The sequence below is a fragment of the Lepidochelys kempii genome, chromosome 26, assembly GCF_965140265.1.
Source record: "Lepidochelys kempii isolate rLepKem1 chromosome 26, rLepKem1.hap2, whole genome shotgun sequence".
Taxonomy (NCBI): Eukaryota; Metazoa; Chordata; order Testudines; family Cheloniidae; genus Lepidochelys; species Lepidochelys kempii.
This window is the reverse complement of record NC_133281.1, coordinates 13,997,728-14,014,613: the sequence shown is the minus strand read 5'-3', so window position 1 is coordinate 14,014,613 and position 16,886 is coordinate 13,997,728. Positions and strand designations below refer to the sequence as shown.

General features: G+C 49.5%; 1 protein-coding gene across 1 annotated transcript in view; it reads left to right on the top strand.

Moving 5' to 3' along the window:
- GCK (glucokinase) overlaps positions 1 to 16,886 on the top strand; it is a 45,741-nt gene that overhangs the window by 11,153 nt on the left and 17,702 nt on the right. Inside the window, exons 2-6 of the mRNA XM_073325394.1 lie at positions 2,186 to 2,348; positions 4,263 to 4,417; positions 7,559 to 7,678; positions 8,805 to 8,900; positions 9,276 to 9,375. Coding sequence (XP_073181495.1) covers positions 2,186 to 2,348; positions 4,263 to 4,417; positions 7,559 to 7,678; positions 8,805 to 8,900; positions 9,276 to 9,375 — 634 coding nt within the window. The remainder of the gene's footprint in view (positions 1 to 2,185; positions 2,349 to 4,262; positions 4,418 to 7,558; positions 7,679 to 8,804; positions 8,901 to 9,275; positions 9,376 to 16,886) is intronic.

Sequence of the window (16,886 nt, the reverse complement as noted above, 5' to 3'; positions counted from 1 at the left end):
TTGTTTTCTGTGCAAATAGCAAGTCAAGGTCAGTGGTGATGGTCCTTACAGCTCAGTGACCGTACTCTGAGGACAAGCCAGAAGATCTGGGGTCCTCTTTGTCTAAGATCACTGTTGCTTACTTTGGGACAGGACCTCTAGGAAATACGTTTCAGCCGGAGAGACTGGTGCCAATTCCAACATTACAAAAGACAGATCAGACCAGTGGCTGCAGTTCTGAGCTGTTGGCAAGGGTGGATGTTAACATATGCTACATCATATGCTGGGAAGTAAACAGGGTGTTTTAAGGCGGCGGAATTACAATGTCCAGCCTGGCGGGCTATAGCAAAGCAGACATTAAGCATAAACTTTAATTGGCTGTATTTGTAATACGTTTAAGGTAATGGGGTTTAAAAGTCGTTTTTGAAGCAGCTTAGCTTTGATAGGGGGAAATACGAAGTTGCCCAGACAGATGACAGTTTTGTAACTTCTTACTGTGGTCGTGAGGTCTCCTGGGCCTTGAGAAAGCATAAGCATGAGATGTGTGACCTAGTGAAGAATAATGGATTATGAGTTATGACCAGGAAAGTGGCCAGACCCTAATCGTCAAGAAGCCATTGAGGAGCCTAGATTGTTGATTCAACGGGGCTTGAGACAGTTTGGTGGAGGCGTCAGCTCCTGTTATTTCCTTATCGCTTGCTTGGGATAAACACGTGAACTTATGGATGGGACACAGAAGCAGTCCCCTAGGAAGGAGGGCCCCCAAGAATGGACGAAAGGTCAGCTTGGCCTCACTTGATCAGGACTGGACAATGCAGTTGAGGTGCAAAACCTGTGATCACCTGATTTGCCCAGAAGATCTCTGGGGAGGTCCTATCAGATGTGACCAGCTTGAATCTCAACCTTAAAAGACCAGGTAAGCAAGGAAGAAGTGCGCTCCTCTCCAGATCCCCGTAACAACAACCAAACGGCTGACACTCCTGTTTTCCCTGGGCTGGTCCCATGGGCAGTGAAGCCCAAGACACCACAAACCAGCCAGTTGACCAGAGGTTGATACCCGCTCACGTGATGGTACCTGAGCCAGAAGACATTGCCTGCTTCCCTACACTGCAGTTCTTCATTGGCTCTCGGAAGCTCAACAGATCAAGCAAGACAAAGAGCAGATCCTTTTTCTTTCCCCAGTGACTTTTCCTCCTTTTGTTTCCTTCACAGAATTCCTGATACCTGTGCAGGAACGCCTGTGAGGAGAGACTTGTCGTGTGCGTGTGTGAGAGCCCATAGTACGAAATTAACCTAGGTTACTGCAAATCTTATCACAGATCACTGAAGGCCATTTTGGGTTTGTAAAAATTCCAGTTTTAGCCCATCCTTTCCACAAGGGAAAGGATACAGATTGAAAATGTCAGCCATTCAATTACTGGTGTGATATAGTTTTGTAATTTAATGATTAACTGGGCTCATGCAATGATTTGAATCCATTGTTGGTCTCAACTTGTTTTTATTGTTAGTTAACCAATTTAAATTTGTACTATTGTTAACTCTTTGATTGATTAATCTGATTTACGTTCTAACCTCAGTCTGATTGTCATATTGTTTAGCACTTTAGGGAAGTATAATTAACTAATTAGCCTTATAGTCATTTAGGCTCTTAAATAAAAGCCATAAAACCACATTGAGTTGATTTTCTCTAATCAAAAAGCTATGAGGTCAAAAGAAACTTAGTTAAGGGGATTTTAATTAAACATTAACAAATAATTTAACTGAGGCCCTGAAAACCTTATTATTACTGCAGTTCACAGCACACGAACCTAAAGCTTGGACAGTGTGAAACTCGTAACTACCCACCTCCTTCTCCCATGGCTGCTCTGTCACACTACCCCAAATCACACCCAGGCAGGAGTGGCTGGGTTGAGCTGTTATCATGGTTTTCTGGTTAGTTTCTTGATCTCTACTCTGATCACTTTGGATGCCCATGCTGCGTTCTAGGCTTTCCCTTTCTCCTGGGCGGCCAGAAGACCTCTTGGATTCTGCACTGCCTCTGACGAGCTCCCTGCACAAGGGACCCTGATGCACCGAGCCTGTCCTTTCTGCACAGGCTAGGTGTAAGTGAATGAGGTCTTGGGCGTTAGATCCCCTGCTCCTCTTCCTTCCTGGGCACAAACTCGCCTGGGTCCCTCCCCGCTTACCTGCACCTCTGCTGCCGTAGGTAGAGCAGATCCTGTCTGAGTTCCGGCTGCAAGAGGAGGATCTGAAGAAGGTGATGCGTCGGATGCAGAAGGAAATGGATCGGGGGTTGAAGCTGGATACACATGAGGAAGCCTCTGTGAAAATGCTGCCCACTTACGTGCGCTCCACACCCGAAGGCTCAGGTAACACATTATCCTACAGGGTGTGGACGCCCATGGGGAAATGAGAGTGCAGAATTTCCCACCCCTACACCTCTCACTGTCCCATGGGTACACGGAGACAGGGACCCACCCAGCCTGGGGTAAGAATTTGATCACCATCCCTCCGCTGGCGTGCACCTCGCAGGTTGGGGGAGGGATCAATCAGTTGTGGCAGATGACAGAACAAGGAGCAATGGTCTCAAGTTGCAGTGGGGGAGGTCTAGGTTGGATATTAGGAAACACTATTTCACTAGGAGGGTGGTGAAGCACTGGATTGGGTTACCTAGGGAGGTGGTGGAATCTCTATCCTTAGAAAGAAAAGGAGGACTTGTGGCACCTTAGAGACTAACCAATTTATTTGAGCATGAGCTTTCGTGAGCTACAGCTCACTTCATCGGATGCTTATGCTCAAATAAATTGGTTAGTCTCTAAGGTGCCACAAGTACTCTTTTTCTTTTTGCGGATACAGACTAACACGGCTGCTACTCTGAAATCTATCCTTAGAGGTTTTTAAGGTCAGGCTTGACAAAGCCTTGGGTGGGATGATTTAGTTGGGGTTGGTCCTGCTCTGAGCAGGGGGTTGGACTAGATGACCTCCTGGGGTCCCTTCCAACCCTAATCGTCTATGATTCTAAGCGCGCTGGCCTTGGAATCCATTAAAGACCCACTAGAAGAAGGGCTAGAGAGGGCTGAACAGCCTGTTGAACCTCAGTCCTGCCACCGTCTGCTGAGAGGGCCCTCCAGTGCCAGTGAAGTCTGTGGGAGATGAGGAGGTTCTGCCTTTCTCAAGAGGTGCCCAGCACCTGCCAGGATTAGGTGATTTCAGGGCAACTGTCTCCACTGCTTGTTGTCTTCTAGATCAGAGGGGATCATGGCAGCTGCCTGATCTTTTGCAAACTCTGCTGGCTAGCACAGAGGCCAGGGCTTGTTTGGAAGAGGCGAGCGCTGACTCTGTGGCACGAGCCTCATTCAGTCAGCGGAAGGCAGGTTTGTCCTTATGCTGGCCCCCAAAGAGGCGTTTTGTGGGTCTTTACGCAATCTCCTGAATTCCCCCCACCTCCCTCCAGCAGTAGCAAGAGATAGGTGACAAACCCCGTGGCAGGAACTGTGTTGACATTAGGGATGGTGCTGGCTCACCTGGTGTGCTGGGCTTCCGATCAAAGAGGCTGGCCGCAAACTGAAATTGCCAAACAGAACCCAGCCATGTTCGAGTCATTTGGACACATAAGAGAGAAACCAACGTGTCTGTAAAATGGAGGGACAAGTAGAAGGGAAAAGACAGGTCTTTCTCCATTTGCTTTCTAAGCAAGTCTTCCGAGTTATTAACTGCCTTCCTTTGCAGGGGTCCAGGCGGTGAACGTGACAAGTCAGGAATAGAGCTGGTCGGAAAATGGGATTTTTTTCTCCATGAAAAAAGTTGACCTTTTGTTGAAAAAACAAACATTTGAGGCCAAAACCCAGAAAATGTTTGGTCAAAACCCCCTAAGATTTCAGTGAAAAAACAAACCGTTTTTGACAGAAATATTTTTGATTTTTAGCCATGTTTTTTCAGGTTTTGGTTTTTGACAAAAAGTAGAAATTTTCCACAGGAAGGGGAGGGAACAGTTTCAGTTTTGGACTGAAAATTTTCTGTCCTTTTGATGGAAAAAACAAAAACATTCCCCCCCCCCAAAAAAAACAGATACTTTCCATGAAAATGTCCATTGAATCAAATCCCCAATTTTCCAACAGAAAAAAAGTTTTGGGGGGAATTTTTCAACCCTGAATTCTACTGTTAATTTTCGTAGCGTCTAGGAACCCAGTCATGGGCCAGGGCCCATTGCGCTAGGCGTAGTACAAACACAAGACAACAGCTAAGTAACTCTTGAACTGTTAAGCTTCATCCTGACGTTGCAGAGGTCGGGGACTTCCTGTCGTTGGATCTCGGCGGCACCAACTTCCGTGTGATGCTGGTGAAAGTGGGTGAAGGGGAAGAAGGGCAGTGGAGCGTGACGACAAAGCATCAGATGTATTCCATCCCAGAGGACGCCATGACGGGAACAGCCGAAATGGTGAGCGAGTGCTTGGCCAAAAGAGCCGTGAAAACAAGGTGCTGGCAGGCGTCCCCAAGACAAACTCTCCAATCCGAAGATGGGCAGGTGGCAGCTGGGGTGGGAAATGAAAAGGCAACTGGACTGGAGAAATACTAAAGGTGCTGAAGAAAAAGCTAAGTTGTTTGATTGATTTTCTAAATCTATCCAACTCCAACAGGCCATGGAAGGTCTCCTTCAGAGGGGCAGAAAGGATGGGGGAGGGTCCACTTTATGGGATATTAGGAGTAACGTACAGAGTAAAACATGGATATATCCTTACTTTACCAGAAAGGAACCATGCGGGAAGTCGCTGTAGCAGGGCTTCCGATATTCTGTGCTTAGTGTGGTACATATCGCTGAACACATGATTTTTTTGGTTTGGTGGCTAAACTGAAAAATCTTGGGGGGAAATTGACCCAAAACAGAAATTTTTCAGTTTTTCTCACTGAAAAGCCTCCAAAAATTTAATTTTACATCCAGCAAAATATTTCATTCACGCCAAAACAATTTTTTTATTATTTCATTTTTTGTGTCATTTCGTTTTCAAGTCTTCTTATCCTTTTTTGAAATCTAACTAAGTTTTAAAAGAAACTTTGTTTAGAAAGGAAAAGTGGAAATGTTTCATTCGAAAAGGTCAAAACAAAATGGTTTGACTTTACTGAATGTTTTGTTTTGTTTTGTTTTCATTTTTGTGCCAAAACTCTTTGCCAAATTTGGCCTGAATTTTTGAAGAGTTTCAGTTGGCCTAAAACTGCATTTTTTGGTAAACAGCTGTTCTTCTGAAAATTTTGCCCAGCTGCAGTGGTGAGGCAAGGGTACATGGTAATTGGCCATCCTTTAGGGAGCCTGTGTGAAGCCATAAGTCCGTTATACAGCCCACACTAAAGGAAAGCCAATACAACCTTTATACTCCCGCACCTCAGCACGAGTTCTCTTTGTGTCACAAAGTTTGGAAAACTTGTCCTAGTTGATTTTTAATTGTTTATCCTTCATGAAAACTAAAGAGACAAGCCTCTGAGGACAGACCAGGTTTAGCTAACATTAGCCATGCAAAGACTGAGGTAGGGTCTTGAAGAGATCAAAAGACCCCAGTGACTTTAGGATTTAAGGCTAGACAGAATATGGGTAGCCTGGCAGATTCATATTGATTTTTTTCTGGTATAGTTTGTAGGGCTGGACAAAAATTTTTCTGTTGAAACTGTTTTTCGATGGAAAATTGGGTTTTAGGCAAAACAAAAAAGGTTTCTTGCTTCCCACATAAAATATGGGTGTGTGGGTTTGGGTTGGTTTTTTTTTTTTTTTTTGTGGGGGTGGGTTCAAAACAAGAATGTTCAAAAATGGAAACATTTCAGTTGTGAAATGCTGCTGGCGTGCTTCATGGGAGCTGTAGTTTGCATGTCTAATGCTCTCATTTTCTTCTATGGCAGGACTTCATCTCCCATGATGCACCAAGCCCAGGCCAGGGCCACAGTGAACCACCTCCCTGCACTAAGAAGGGAGGCTGTGGTGCATCATGAGAGATGTAGTATGACTGGGGAGCCCGGCCTGTGGAGGAGAATGGGAATATTAGGGACCTGAACTACAACTCCCATGAGGCACTGCTGCAGCCATTACCAAATTGAAATGATTTTTTGCCAAAAAACTTGAAATTTCTCATTTTCTGACCAGCTCTATTAATATGTAATTATTCAAATGGCAGCTATGGCAGGCAATACATTCTAAGGTCCTCAGATTGGGGTACCTGTGTGTTTGATAGTCCGTTTTTAGGTGTAACCTCAGTGGCAGCTTGACTAGACAGCTGGGTCAAAAATGTTTTAGCTTCATCCAAGCCATAAAACAGATAGGATTTTTCTTTTGATTTTTGCTAAAGCGTCTTTGTGATAAGAATAAAACGGAGGTGCAAAAGTCCTGTTCTCACGTATGGGTCTTTAGGAGCAAAAGCTGCTGCCTCTGAGTTTGTAGATTTTGACACATCTGGAAATTAGGAATCTTTTATTTTGGAGGCCCAGTTTAACCCTTTTATCTGCCCCCTCCCATCCAGCTGATTAATATTTCATGATCAGAGAGATACAATAATTGTGTGGATAATTAATTTTACTGGCTGCGTTAAAATAGCCATTACTAGGGACACAAAATACTTAGATATGTGAAGGGAAGGACTGAACTAATAAAATTTTCAAATCAAAACACAGAATTATACCATCCCTCTACTCAAATTCCAGCACTCACCAGTCACAGATCTCGGTATTGTTCCCGAAGACTTCAGCTTCTCTATGTAACAATACATTCCACCCATGACATGGCAGCTACATCATCTAACCACTTGCCTGGCACAGACACAACAAAGTCATGTCAGAATTTTTCTCCCCCACCCCAAAAAAGTTTTGACGAGGAAAATTTCACCCAGCTCTGTCTAAGAGTAATTCCTTCAACGAATCTGCATGTCAGAGGAAGGCCAGTAGGGTACAGACAACTGGATTTGGGGCAGAGATAAAGTCATCTGCTCTCACATACACACGTTCACACACACCAGGCTCTGCCCAATCCCAGCCTCCTCTACCAGTATTCATTTCCTCTGTACTTCCAGCTAGGACTGGGCAGCTGCACACATCAACTCAGCCGAAGAGGCGTGGCTGGAAGCCATGGCCAGCGGTGCTAGCCCGCATGCTCTTGGCAGCTCCGAGACAGGCAAGAGCTACCCGTGAGCACAGATTTTGCCCATCTCCAAAGCTGGAATTAGGAAATGCCATCGCAGTGGCTGCTACATTATACCAGAGGGCTGGGTGCCATCTGGCGGGCAATGCTGCGACTGCAGACATCTGCCTGTCTATACCGTGTGCGCCGTAGAAATCTTTATGTAGTGCGTGTGGTTTTCCGGGAAATAATCACTGACAGTCTTTGTTACTGAGGCAACATGCAACAGAAAGTCAATCAATGGGCCTGTGTAGAGGCTAGAGAATGGGCAGCATGGAGCAACAGGGAGCGTGGAGCCAGCTGTCCCATAGAGGAGGCGTCAGTGTCTCAGAGGCAGGAGGAGGTTGGTGGTTGGAGAGCTGATGGGAAATGCCCAGCAATGCTGTTGTCGTGATTTTGGAATGACTTGGGGCCTCCCTTTTCCAGCTCTTCGATTACATCTCCGAGTGCATCTCCGACTTCCTGGATAAACACCAGATGAAACACAAAAAGCTGCCTCTGGGCTTCACATTCTCCTTCCCCGTGAGGCATGAGGATATTGACAAGGTGAGGCCAAGGCAGGGTGACTCCTGCGGGCAGATCAGAGGTGAAGGGTGAGAGAGGCTGCAAAGAATAGTGAGGGAGTGCGACTGTGGGCAAACTGGAGGAGCCATGCCTGATCTTCACTGCCCCTTCCCATGCTGAGCCACGGAGCTGCATCCCGCATCCCCAGGGAAGTGGTTCACAGTGTGAGCGTGAGCCCCCATCTGTACACAGCAGATCCCTTAAACACTCAGGCCCAGGTCCTCAAAGGTATTTAAGTTCCATTGATTTCAATGGGAGTTAGGTACCTAAATACCTTTGGCCTTTCTTCATAGGGGCTGGCGTCTTTATTTGGAGGTGAGCAACGACTGATCCCCCGTCACGTTCACACTCGTTGCTTCCTCTGTACACCCATGTGCTCTCTTGCACACTTACACTAGATCTCACACTTCAGACTCCAAAGCTCAGTCCGTGCTGATAAGGCCTCAGATAGAGCATTGTGTCCAGTGCTGGGCGCCACATTCCAGGAAAGATGGGGACAAATTGGAGAAAGTCCAGAGAAGAGCAACAAAAATGATGAAAGGTCTAGAAAACAGGACCTGTGAGGGAAGATTGGAAAAATTGGGTTTGTTTAGTCTGGAAAAGAGAAGACTGAGAGGGGATATGATAACAGTTTTCAAGTACATAAAAGGTTGGTACAAGGAGAAGGGAAAAAAATTGTTCTCTTTAATCTCTGAGGACAGGACAATGAGCAATGGGCTTAAATTGCAGCAAGGGCGGTTTAGGTTGGACATTAGGAAAAACTTCCTAACTGTCAGGGTAGTTAAGCACTGGAATAAATTGCCCAGGGAGGTTGTGGAATCTCCATCACTGGGGATTTTTAAGAGCAGGTTAGACAAACACCTGTCAGGGATGGTCTAGATAATACTTAGTCCGGCCATGAGTGCAGGGGACTGGACTAGACGATCTCTCGAAGTCCCTTCCAGTCCTAGGATTCTCTGATTGTGGGAGCTGGGACTGCCCAGCTGGACATGCATGAGCAGTAATGCACCACCCCGCATCCACTGAGATCAGAGAACTGATTGCTTAGCTCTCTGCTTTCTCTCTTTGTAGCACTTTGATCTAACCCTTTTGTCCCCTTGTCCCGCAGGGGATCCTTCTGAACTGGACGAAGGGTTTCAAAGCATCAGGAGCTGAAGGGAACAACGTTGTGGGGCTTTTGCGGGACGCTATCAAGCGCCGAGGGGTGAGATGAAAACATGGTTTGTGCTGTTCGTGCTGGCTAGTTCCCCCGGCGTCTCCGCACGGATGCGCCCTCGTGGGGTAAGACTGGGGCTTCTCCGGGCTCACCAGCTCCACCGGGGGCACGTTGCAATCCTCCTGCTCCTTCAGCCTCAAGGACATCCTCAGTGGGAAGGTGGGCTGGAGAGATCCTCGCTCAGCAGAAGCGTTCTTGGCTGCTCAGTCTGGATCAGTGGACTGGGCACTCCACATGCCCCTTACTAGCGGCAGGGTCCTGCCCTGGAATTGTTCTGTACCCGGGCGCGTGCTTCCTTTTGTCTGGGCTCTTCTCTGGAACGCCTGGGGGATCGTGACCTCTCTTTTGTATGCTCCTCCGCAGGATTTCGAGATGGACGTGGTCGCCATGGTCAATGACACGGTAGCTACAATGATTTCCTGTTACTATGAAGATCACCGGTGTGAGGTTGGCATGATAGTGGGTAAGATACCTGCCCACCTGGGCGTTTCCCCTCATCCCAGAGTACATTGGGCGCATTCCCCACCTGCCCATGGACACCGCGGGCTCTCTGATGTGGATTGTCCAAGTGGAATTCCTGCTGGTCCATTCTCAGGGCTCATTCCAGTCCTGTTGGCATCAGGAGGAAGCAGAGTAGTCCTCAGTCCCGCTCAGTGTGGGAGTGGGCGGGAGGCTATTCAGTTGATTTGGAGCAAGGCCATGCCATGTGTCACCTTTGGTAACACTCAGGAGGCGGGTTGGTTGGAGGAAAGCCCCACCGCTGAGCTGCTCTGACATCATCTGTTTGGCAGCGGGCATTCTCAAAGGCCTGGCTCTCCAGCTGGATTTCTCTGGACACAACTACTGTTGAGCGTCCCTTGAGGCTAACAATGTTGCAATGTCAGGCTCCCTCTAGATGCAGCAGCTGGTCTTAGTAACCCTGGGGTCCGCAATGATTCTGCTGATGCCGATGCGCATTCCCTCCTCCCTTGAGTTGTTCCTTGCGGGATCCTGTTGTCTTTTTCTCCAGGATCAGTCGGTACCGGGGGTGTCTCTGGTATTTCAAGTAACCGTGCTGATTTCTCTGACCCTCTGTTTCTGCCCTCTATGATGGTGGCTCCGTCGTGGGGGAGCAGTGAGCACACTGGCTGACTTCCAGCTGTTATTTATTGTTGTGTATCTCCCAGCGTCACATTACTGCTCTGTTTGCATTTCTTCCAATGGAAGTGTTAAGCCTGGAATTGACGTAGGTTTGTGTAATGGAGATCTTGTGGGAAATAAAGTCCTTGCTCATCTGTTCTGTGGAAGCTGCTCTCCTACTGGTACCTGTCTACGCTCCAGTAGGTTTCAATCTATTTATCTATCTTAGGGTTGAATACTTCCACCCATCACCATAATATCTGGGTGCCTTTCCCATAAAACAGATAGCGACAGCGAAGCCCCTAGAGGACTGGCTAAATAAAGATCATTCTTAGCTTCCTTGGAGACAGGCTTTGCTCCCCGCCTCCCCATTGCTCTGGGGATACTGTGGTGAGAAAGTGCTGGGCTCAAACAAGGAGATCGAAGTGAGCTCCTGCACTTCCGCATCTGGAACCAGGGCTTAGGGCTCAATGATGGTGTGAATTGTGATCCAGGATGGGGAATGACCGTTCTGTTGACTGTGCCTGTTTGATCTGAGATCGCCGTTCATTGAGTAATCGGTTAGCTGGGGGCACGTCTGGGACACTGAGACTTGATACCATGTGTGGACATTACCTCTTCCATCTCTGACTTCCGTGAGCTGATAACCTGCCCTACCAAGAGCAGTTAGCATCACCTTGAGAGTCACTGCCGGCTGCTGGTTCCCATGAGGAGGATAGAGCAGAGCTGAGGGAGTTACTCACAGCCCAGCCCCTGTGTGCCAAATGGGCTCTATGGGTGGAGAGCTGCCAGGTGGATCAGGGAGGCAGAGCTCCCTTGGAAGGACTTGGGAATGAGAGGACATAGGAAAGCTGGCAGGAGAAAGGCTGGGGGGTGGGCCCAAAGTTCTGGGCGAGGCCCAAAGCAAATGGGCAGAGTCCCTGTTATAGAGTTCTGGAGTTTTAGGCCAGAAGGGACCACCAGTCCAACAGCCTGTGTATCACAGGCCACCCACCCCACCCAGCACCTGAACACTAACCCAACAACCCAGGTGTCACAGCCCACAGGACACGAGACTGTGGTCTGCCACAGGCTGAGATTAGGAGTTACCAGGGTGCACCTGTGCCCTGTAAGGGCAGGGAAACGGCTGTGAGATACCCCCAAATAATCCTGGCGAGGGACCTGCACCCCATGCTGCAGAGGAAGGCAAAAAACCCCGAGATCACTGCCAATCTGACCAGGGGGGAAATTCCTTCCCAACCCCAGAGACCCTGGGCATGGGAACAACAACCAGTCAGTGACACTAGGGGAGGGACTACTCGGTGCCCCCTCAGAGCCCTGGCCCACCCCACCCAGTGTCCCGTCTCCAGCCATGGCCATCCCGTAGTGCATTGCGGGGGGGATCCTTCCTGACCCCGGCAGGCAGCCGGCTGACACCTTGAGGGACCCGAGAGTCCAATTCAGCTCCCGCTCACCCCGTGTTCATCAGGAGTGGTTCCACGGAGCACCCACTGGTGCAGGTGATTAGAGATTCAGGCCCGTTGCATTCACCATGAGATCCTTGCTGAGCGGACACAGCTGGCAGCGATGCCGAGCCGCCCGCCCGGAGATGCCGCAGCGCGCCGGGCGTCGGAGAGGCACCGAGCCTGAGCCAAGCACAGTGACAGCAGGTCGCTGTTAGAAATGCTGGGATACCCTGTGCATGAGCAGGCTGCGGCCTCCTGGAATGGTAGCAGCCGACAGCAGCCCGGGGCCCCTCCTGCAGCAGCCGGGGAGGGAGCCCTGGGTGCGGTGCCCAGTCCCCCTCAGCGGGGGCAGGTGGAGAAGCAAGGCCGCCTCCCCCATGGGGCACGGGAGCCACTCAGTGTCGCCAGCGACAGCTCCATCTGGGCCTTTCGCATGGCTGCCTCTTCCGCTCGCCCGGGGTAAACAACGCTCGCTCAGCAAACACACTAAGAATAGAGATGAGCTCATCTCTGAGTGGGAGCTGCCAGTCAGGTGAGTTTAACACATAGGCTCCTTCCAAGCAGCCACAGACCTCCCCGGTGGGTGAGGGCCGCGGGCTCCCCCAACAGGGTATGGTCACTGCTGGCATCACCAGGGCAGGCCATGGATTTATAGATTCCAAAGCCAGAATGGACCCCTGTGATCAGCTAGTCTGACCTCCTGTAGACCCCAGGCCTAGACCGCAGGCCATGGGATTTCCCACAATAATTCCCATTTGAACTAGGACAGATCTTTTACAGAAACATCCCATCCTGATTTAAAACTTGCCAGTGATGGAGACTCCACCACGTCCCTTGGGAAGTTGTTCCGATGGCTAATGACCCTCACTCATTTGTACCCTATTTCCAGTCTGAATTTGTCTAGCTTCAACTCTCAGCCATTGGATGGTATTAGACCTTTCTCTGCTAGATTGCAAAGCCCAGTATTAAATACTTGTTCCCCATGTAGGCACTGACAGACTGGGATCAAGTCACCCCTTAACCCTCTCTTTGTTAGGCTAAATAGATTGAGCTTTTTGAGTCTCTCCCTAAAAGGCAGGTTTTCTAATCCTTCAGTCATTCTCGTGGCTCTTCTCTGCCCCTTCTCCAATGTATCAACATTGTTCTTGAATTGTGGTCACCAGAACTGGACACCGTATTCCAGGAGCGGTCACACCAGTGCCAGATACAGGAATCAATATGGATTGGCCAGTGCTGCCATGTCACTGCCTCCAGGTGGGATTTCCTGCACTCTTACCTGTGACCTAGTGGGGGACTTGCTTATAGACCTGTAGGCAGTATTTTCTCATGTGGACAAGGATTCGGTTTCTATCGTTTCTTTTCCTCAAAGGTCAACACTATGGTACAATGATTTGGAGGAGCGGTAAGTGGTAGCTATGCCCTCTAGCGGCTGGCTTGTCAGACTGGCTCAAGTATGTCTCACACGTAGAGAACCGCGTGAATCATCTGTACCCAAGAACTTATTTGACAAATGTTGCCTCTTTCTGCTGGAGATCTTGTCGACTGACTGCAGCTTTCTGAGTTCATTTGCCAGCAGAATGTGTTGCTGATCTTTTTGCGGTCGTTTAGTCAATGAGTTCACCCTCGTCCGAGATATTTAAATTCAAGCGGTGTGACTTAGTTGTGATAGATCAGGTAAGTTACGCAGTCTGGTTTCCGCTCATTGTTAGAGGAGGGTGCAGCACTTCGAAGATGACGATTTGTGTGCTTGAATTTAACACTTGGTTTCCAAGAATATTCATGCGAGCAGCTTGCTATCTAACATGCTTATCGGGCCCGCAGCACTGTGGTATGTGAGCACCTCGCAATCGTTAATGTGTATATCCTCACGGCAGCCCCCCACCGCCAGGAAGTACTGTAATCCCACCGTGCAGACGAGGAGCTGAGCACGGAGAGGCTGGGGCCCCACTGAGTTCAAACATTTGTGCCAACGAAACTCAGTTACTTGAAAGTTTGTGGGATGTGAACGCTAAAGGATGAAAGGCGCCATCATAAACCCGAGCCAGATATATGTGTGCCCAGCTCTGGCCCTGAGTCCTACTGCAGAGATTCTCCCTTAGTGCTCTGGGGCCTGCGCTTCGGGGAAGACCCCAGTTCTGCCTCTGCTTATGCAGTGGTGGTAGCAGGTAGTGTAGGGATAGCCCTGTAGGCAGATCTAGCCCCTCCAGATCCGCCCAGCTTGTTCCTCTATCAGACTGGTGGGTTCCCTGCTGCCAGCGTTCTGCGTACTGCAGGAGGCTTGAACCTGCTGCGGTGCCCCTTGGAGGGAGTACGGCTGCTGGGGGCATGGGCCAGCCACGGCAGCCCAGTGAGGGGAGCGCTCCCACTGCAGGCCTGGGGCACCTGGCTGACCCTGGGGATGCCCCAGGGAGGCTGGGGCAGCAGGAGGCAGCAGGATCCTGGGGCAGCTGCTGCCCCCCGCCCCACATGGACGTGGAGGAGAAGGGCAAGAAGCCTGCAATAATGTCCCCTTTCAAATGAGTCTCCCTGCAAGGTGAAAAGGGTCGGGATAAAAAGGCCCAGGAAAAGATACGGAAAGAGAACTTCATACAGTAGTGCTGTCCCGGTCCCATCGGGGTGAGCCAGACACGACGCTGGGCTTAGTCGATCTGCCCACAATATCAAGCCAGTGTGGAGGGATGGAGAAGATACCATACGTGGGTCCCCATCCACGACACCGCATTAGACCTGAAGAAGAGCACTGTGTACGCTCGAAAGCTTGTCTCTGTCTCTTCCACCAACAGAAGTTGGTCCAGTAAAAGACACTGTCTCACCCCCCTTGTCTCTCTCAAGCACTAGTAGGCGTTTTCCATTGCTGGTCAAGCCAGTTTGGTCAACTTAGCAGCTCATACTTCTGTCACTGTCCCTTAGTGACTCTTAAGTCCACTGACAGGTGACCAACTTGAACCGTCTTCTTTCTCCTGCCTGACAGATCCCTAATTTAATTGAGAAGCACTTAAATCCAAAATATTCCAACAGAAATCATCATCCCACGGAGCAGAGTTGCCAGCTCTCGTGATTGTGTCACGCGTCTTGTGGTACTTAATGTTTTTTTCTCAAAGCCCCAGTTCCTGGAGTCACGGGATTAGAATGAGAATCTGCACTTCTGTTGTTGTTTTTTTAAAATACATTTTTAGCTTTCCTGGTTGCAGAGAAAAGCATCAGAGTGTGACCTGGGTAAACTCGAAAGGCTCAGAACCCAGAAGACAAGGAAAACGAACCCAAACTTACTATTTTTTAAAGATCTCGTGATTTCTAAGCCAAACTCATGATTTTTGGAGGCCTGACTCCTGAGTTTTGAGCTGGGAATATATGCAGGAGTATTAAATTATGAAAGAGCAGCTCCATGTTCGTCACTTACCAATGCAACCGGAAGAAGTGCACAAGGACGAACAGACTGCCCAACCCGAGGGCCCGGCTTCCAGGGGACACACCAATAACCGCTCAGCCCTGCAGGGCCACCATTACAGAGAGCAGAGTCCGAGAAAAAGATCACCGTGGTCCCTTGACTTTCACTTTCAAGGCCCTGCCCACCCTGCTTCTTTGGGTCACCACTGAGCTGTTGACCACCATGGTCCCAGCCTCCATCGCCCACTTGTTAAATTTGCAAAGGAGCCTCTGTGCGTTTCCTCCCCTGCTGTCCCTCACACTCCCCGTAAACATCCCCAAAGCTACCTCATTATCCCCCTTCAAACTGCTCCTTAAAACTCTCCTTTGCCTGCAAAAAACATATCGGCCAGGCAGTTGCTGTGCTGAGACCCCTGCTGATCAATACTGTCCCACTGTTTCCTTGTACTCCCCCGTCTGCCTGTACCCGTTTGTTCTCTCTCAGGGCAGGGACAGTCTTTTGTTGTGTTTGGACGCAGCACTTCGCACCAGGGAAGCCTGGTCCATGACGGGGGCTCGTAGGCGCTATGGTCAGACAAGTCATAATACAAGAGACACCCCAGATCCCGGTTGCTCCAGGAGAAAAAGGTGACCCCGTAATCCCTCAAGGAGCGATAACCAACTGACCAGTGGGGCAGATCCTCAGCTGGGCTTAATTGGCAGAGATCTACTGATCGCCCCCGGCTGTGGATCTGACCCAGGGCTTGGAGAGCTCTGCATCGGCCAGGCTATTTCAGAGCTGGGTCGCTGAGAGTGGGTGAAAGGAGGAGTATGGACCTTGCAGGGCTTTCGCCTTCTTCCACAGCGTGGGGCATGGGTGGTCTGCTGGCATCATCTGGGCATGTCTCACCTAATCCATTCCCTGCCCTGGCAGGGACCTCAGCCATTGGTAGCACCTCAGTCTCTCCTGTTCTCTGTCTGTGGCTGCAATACTTCAGCCTCCTGAGGACCGAAACCCTTTAGCCTAACTGGCCTCATTGGGCTCAGCGACGGGTATCGGCTGAAATATAATGGCCTGTGCCAAGCAGGAGCTCAGACTAGCGCTCCCTTCTGGCTTTAAACGCTATGAAACAGGCTGTAAGGACGGGGCGTGAAATTGTTCAATATCTTCATAAATGATCTGGAGGATGGTGTGGATTGCACTCTCAGCAAATTTGCGGATGATACTAAACTGGGAGGAGTGGTAGATACGCTGGAGGGCAGGGATAGGATACAGAGGGACCTAGACAAATTGGAGGATTGGGCCAAAAGAAATCTGATGAGGTTCAATAAGGATAAGTGCAGGGTCCTGCACTTAGGACGGAAGAACCCAATGCACAGCTACAGACTAGGGACCGAATGGCTAGGCAGCAGTTCTGCGGAAAAGGACCTAGGGGTGACAGTGGATGAGAAGCTGGATATGAGTCAGCAGTGTGCCCTTGTTGCCAAGAAGGCCAATGGCATTTTGGGATGTATAAGAAGGGGCATAGCGAGCAGATCGAGGGATGTGATCGTTCCCCTCTATTCGACATTGGTGAGGCCTCATCTGGAGTACTGTGTCCAGTTTTGGGCCCCACACTTCAAGAAGGATGTGGATAAATTGGAGAGAGTCCAGCGAAGGGCAACAAAAATGATTACGGGACTGGAACACATGAGTTATGAGGAGAGGCTGAGGGAGCTGGGCTTGTTTAGCCTGCAGAAGAGAAGAATGAGGGGGGATTTGATAGCTGCTTTCAACTACCTGAAAGGGGGTTCCAAAGAGGATGGATCTAGACTGTTCTCAGGGGTAGCAGATGACAGAACGAGGAGTAATGGTCTCAAGTTGCAGTGGAGGAGGTTTAGATTGGATATTAGGAAAAACTTTTTCACTAGGAGGGTGGTGAAACACTGGAATGCGTTACCTAGGGAGGTGGTGGAATCTCCTTCCTTAGAGGTTTTTAAGGTCAGGCTTGACAAAGCCCTGGCTGGGATGATTTAACTGGGGATTGGTCCTGCTTTGAGCAGG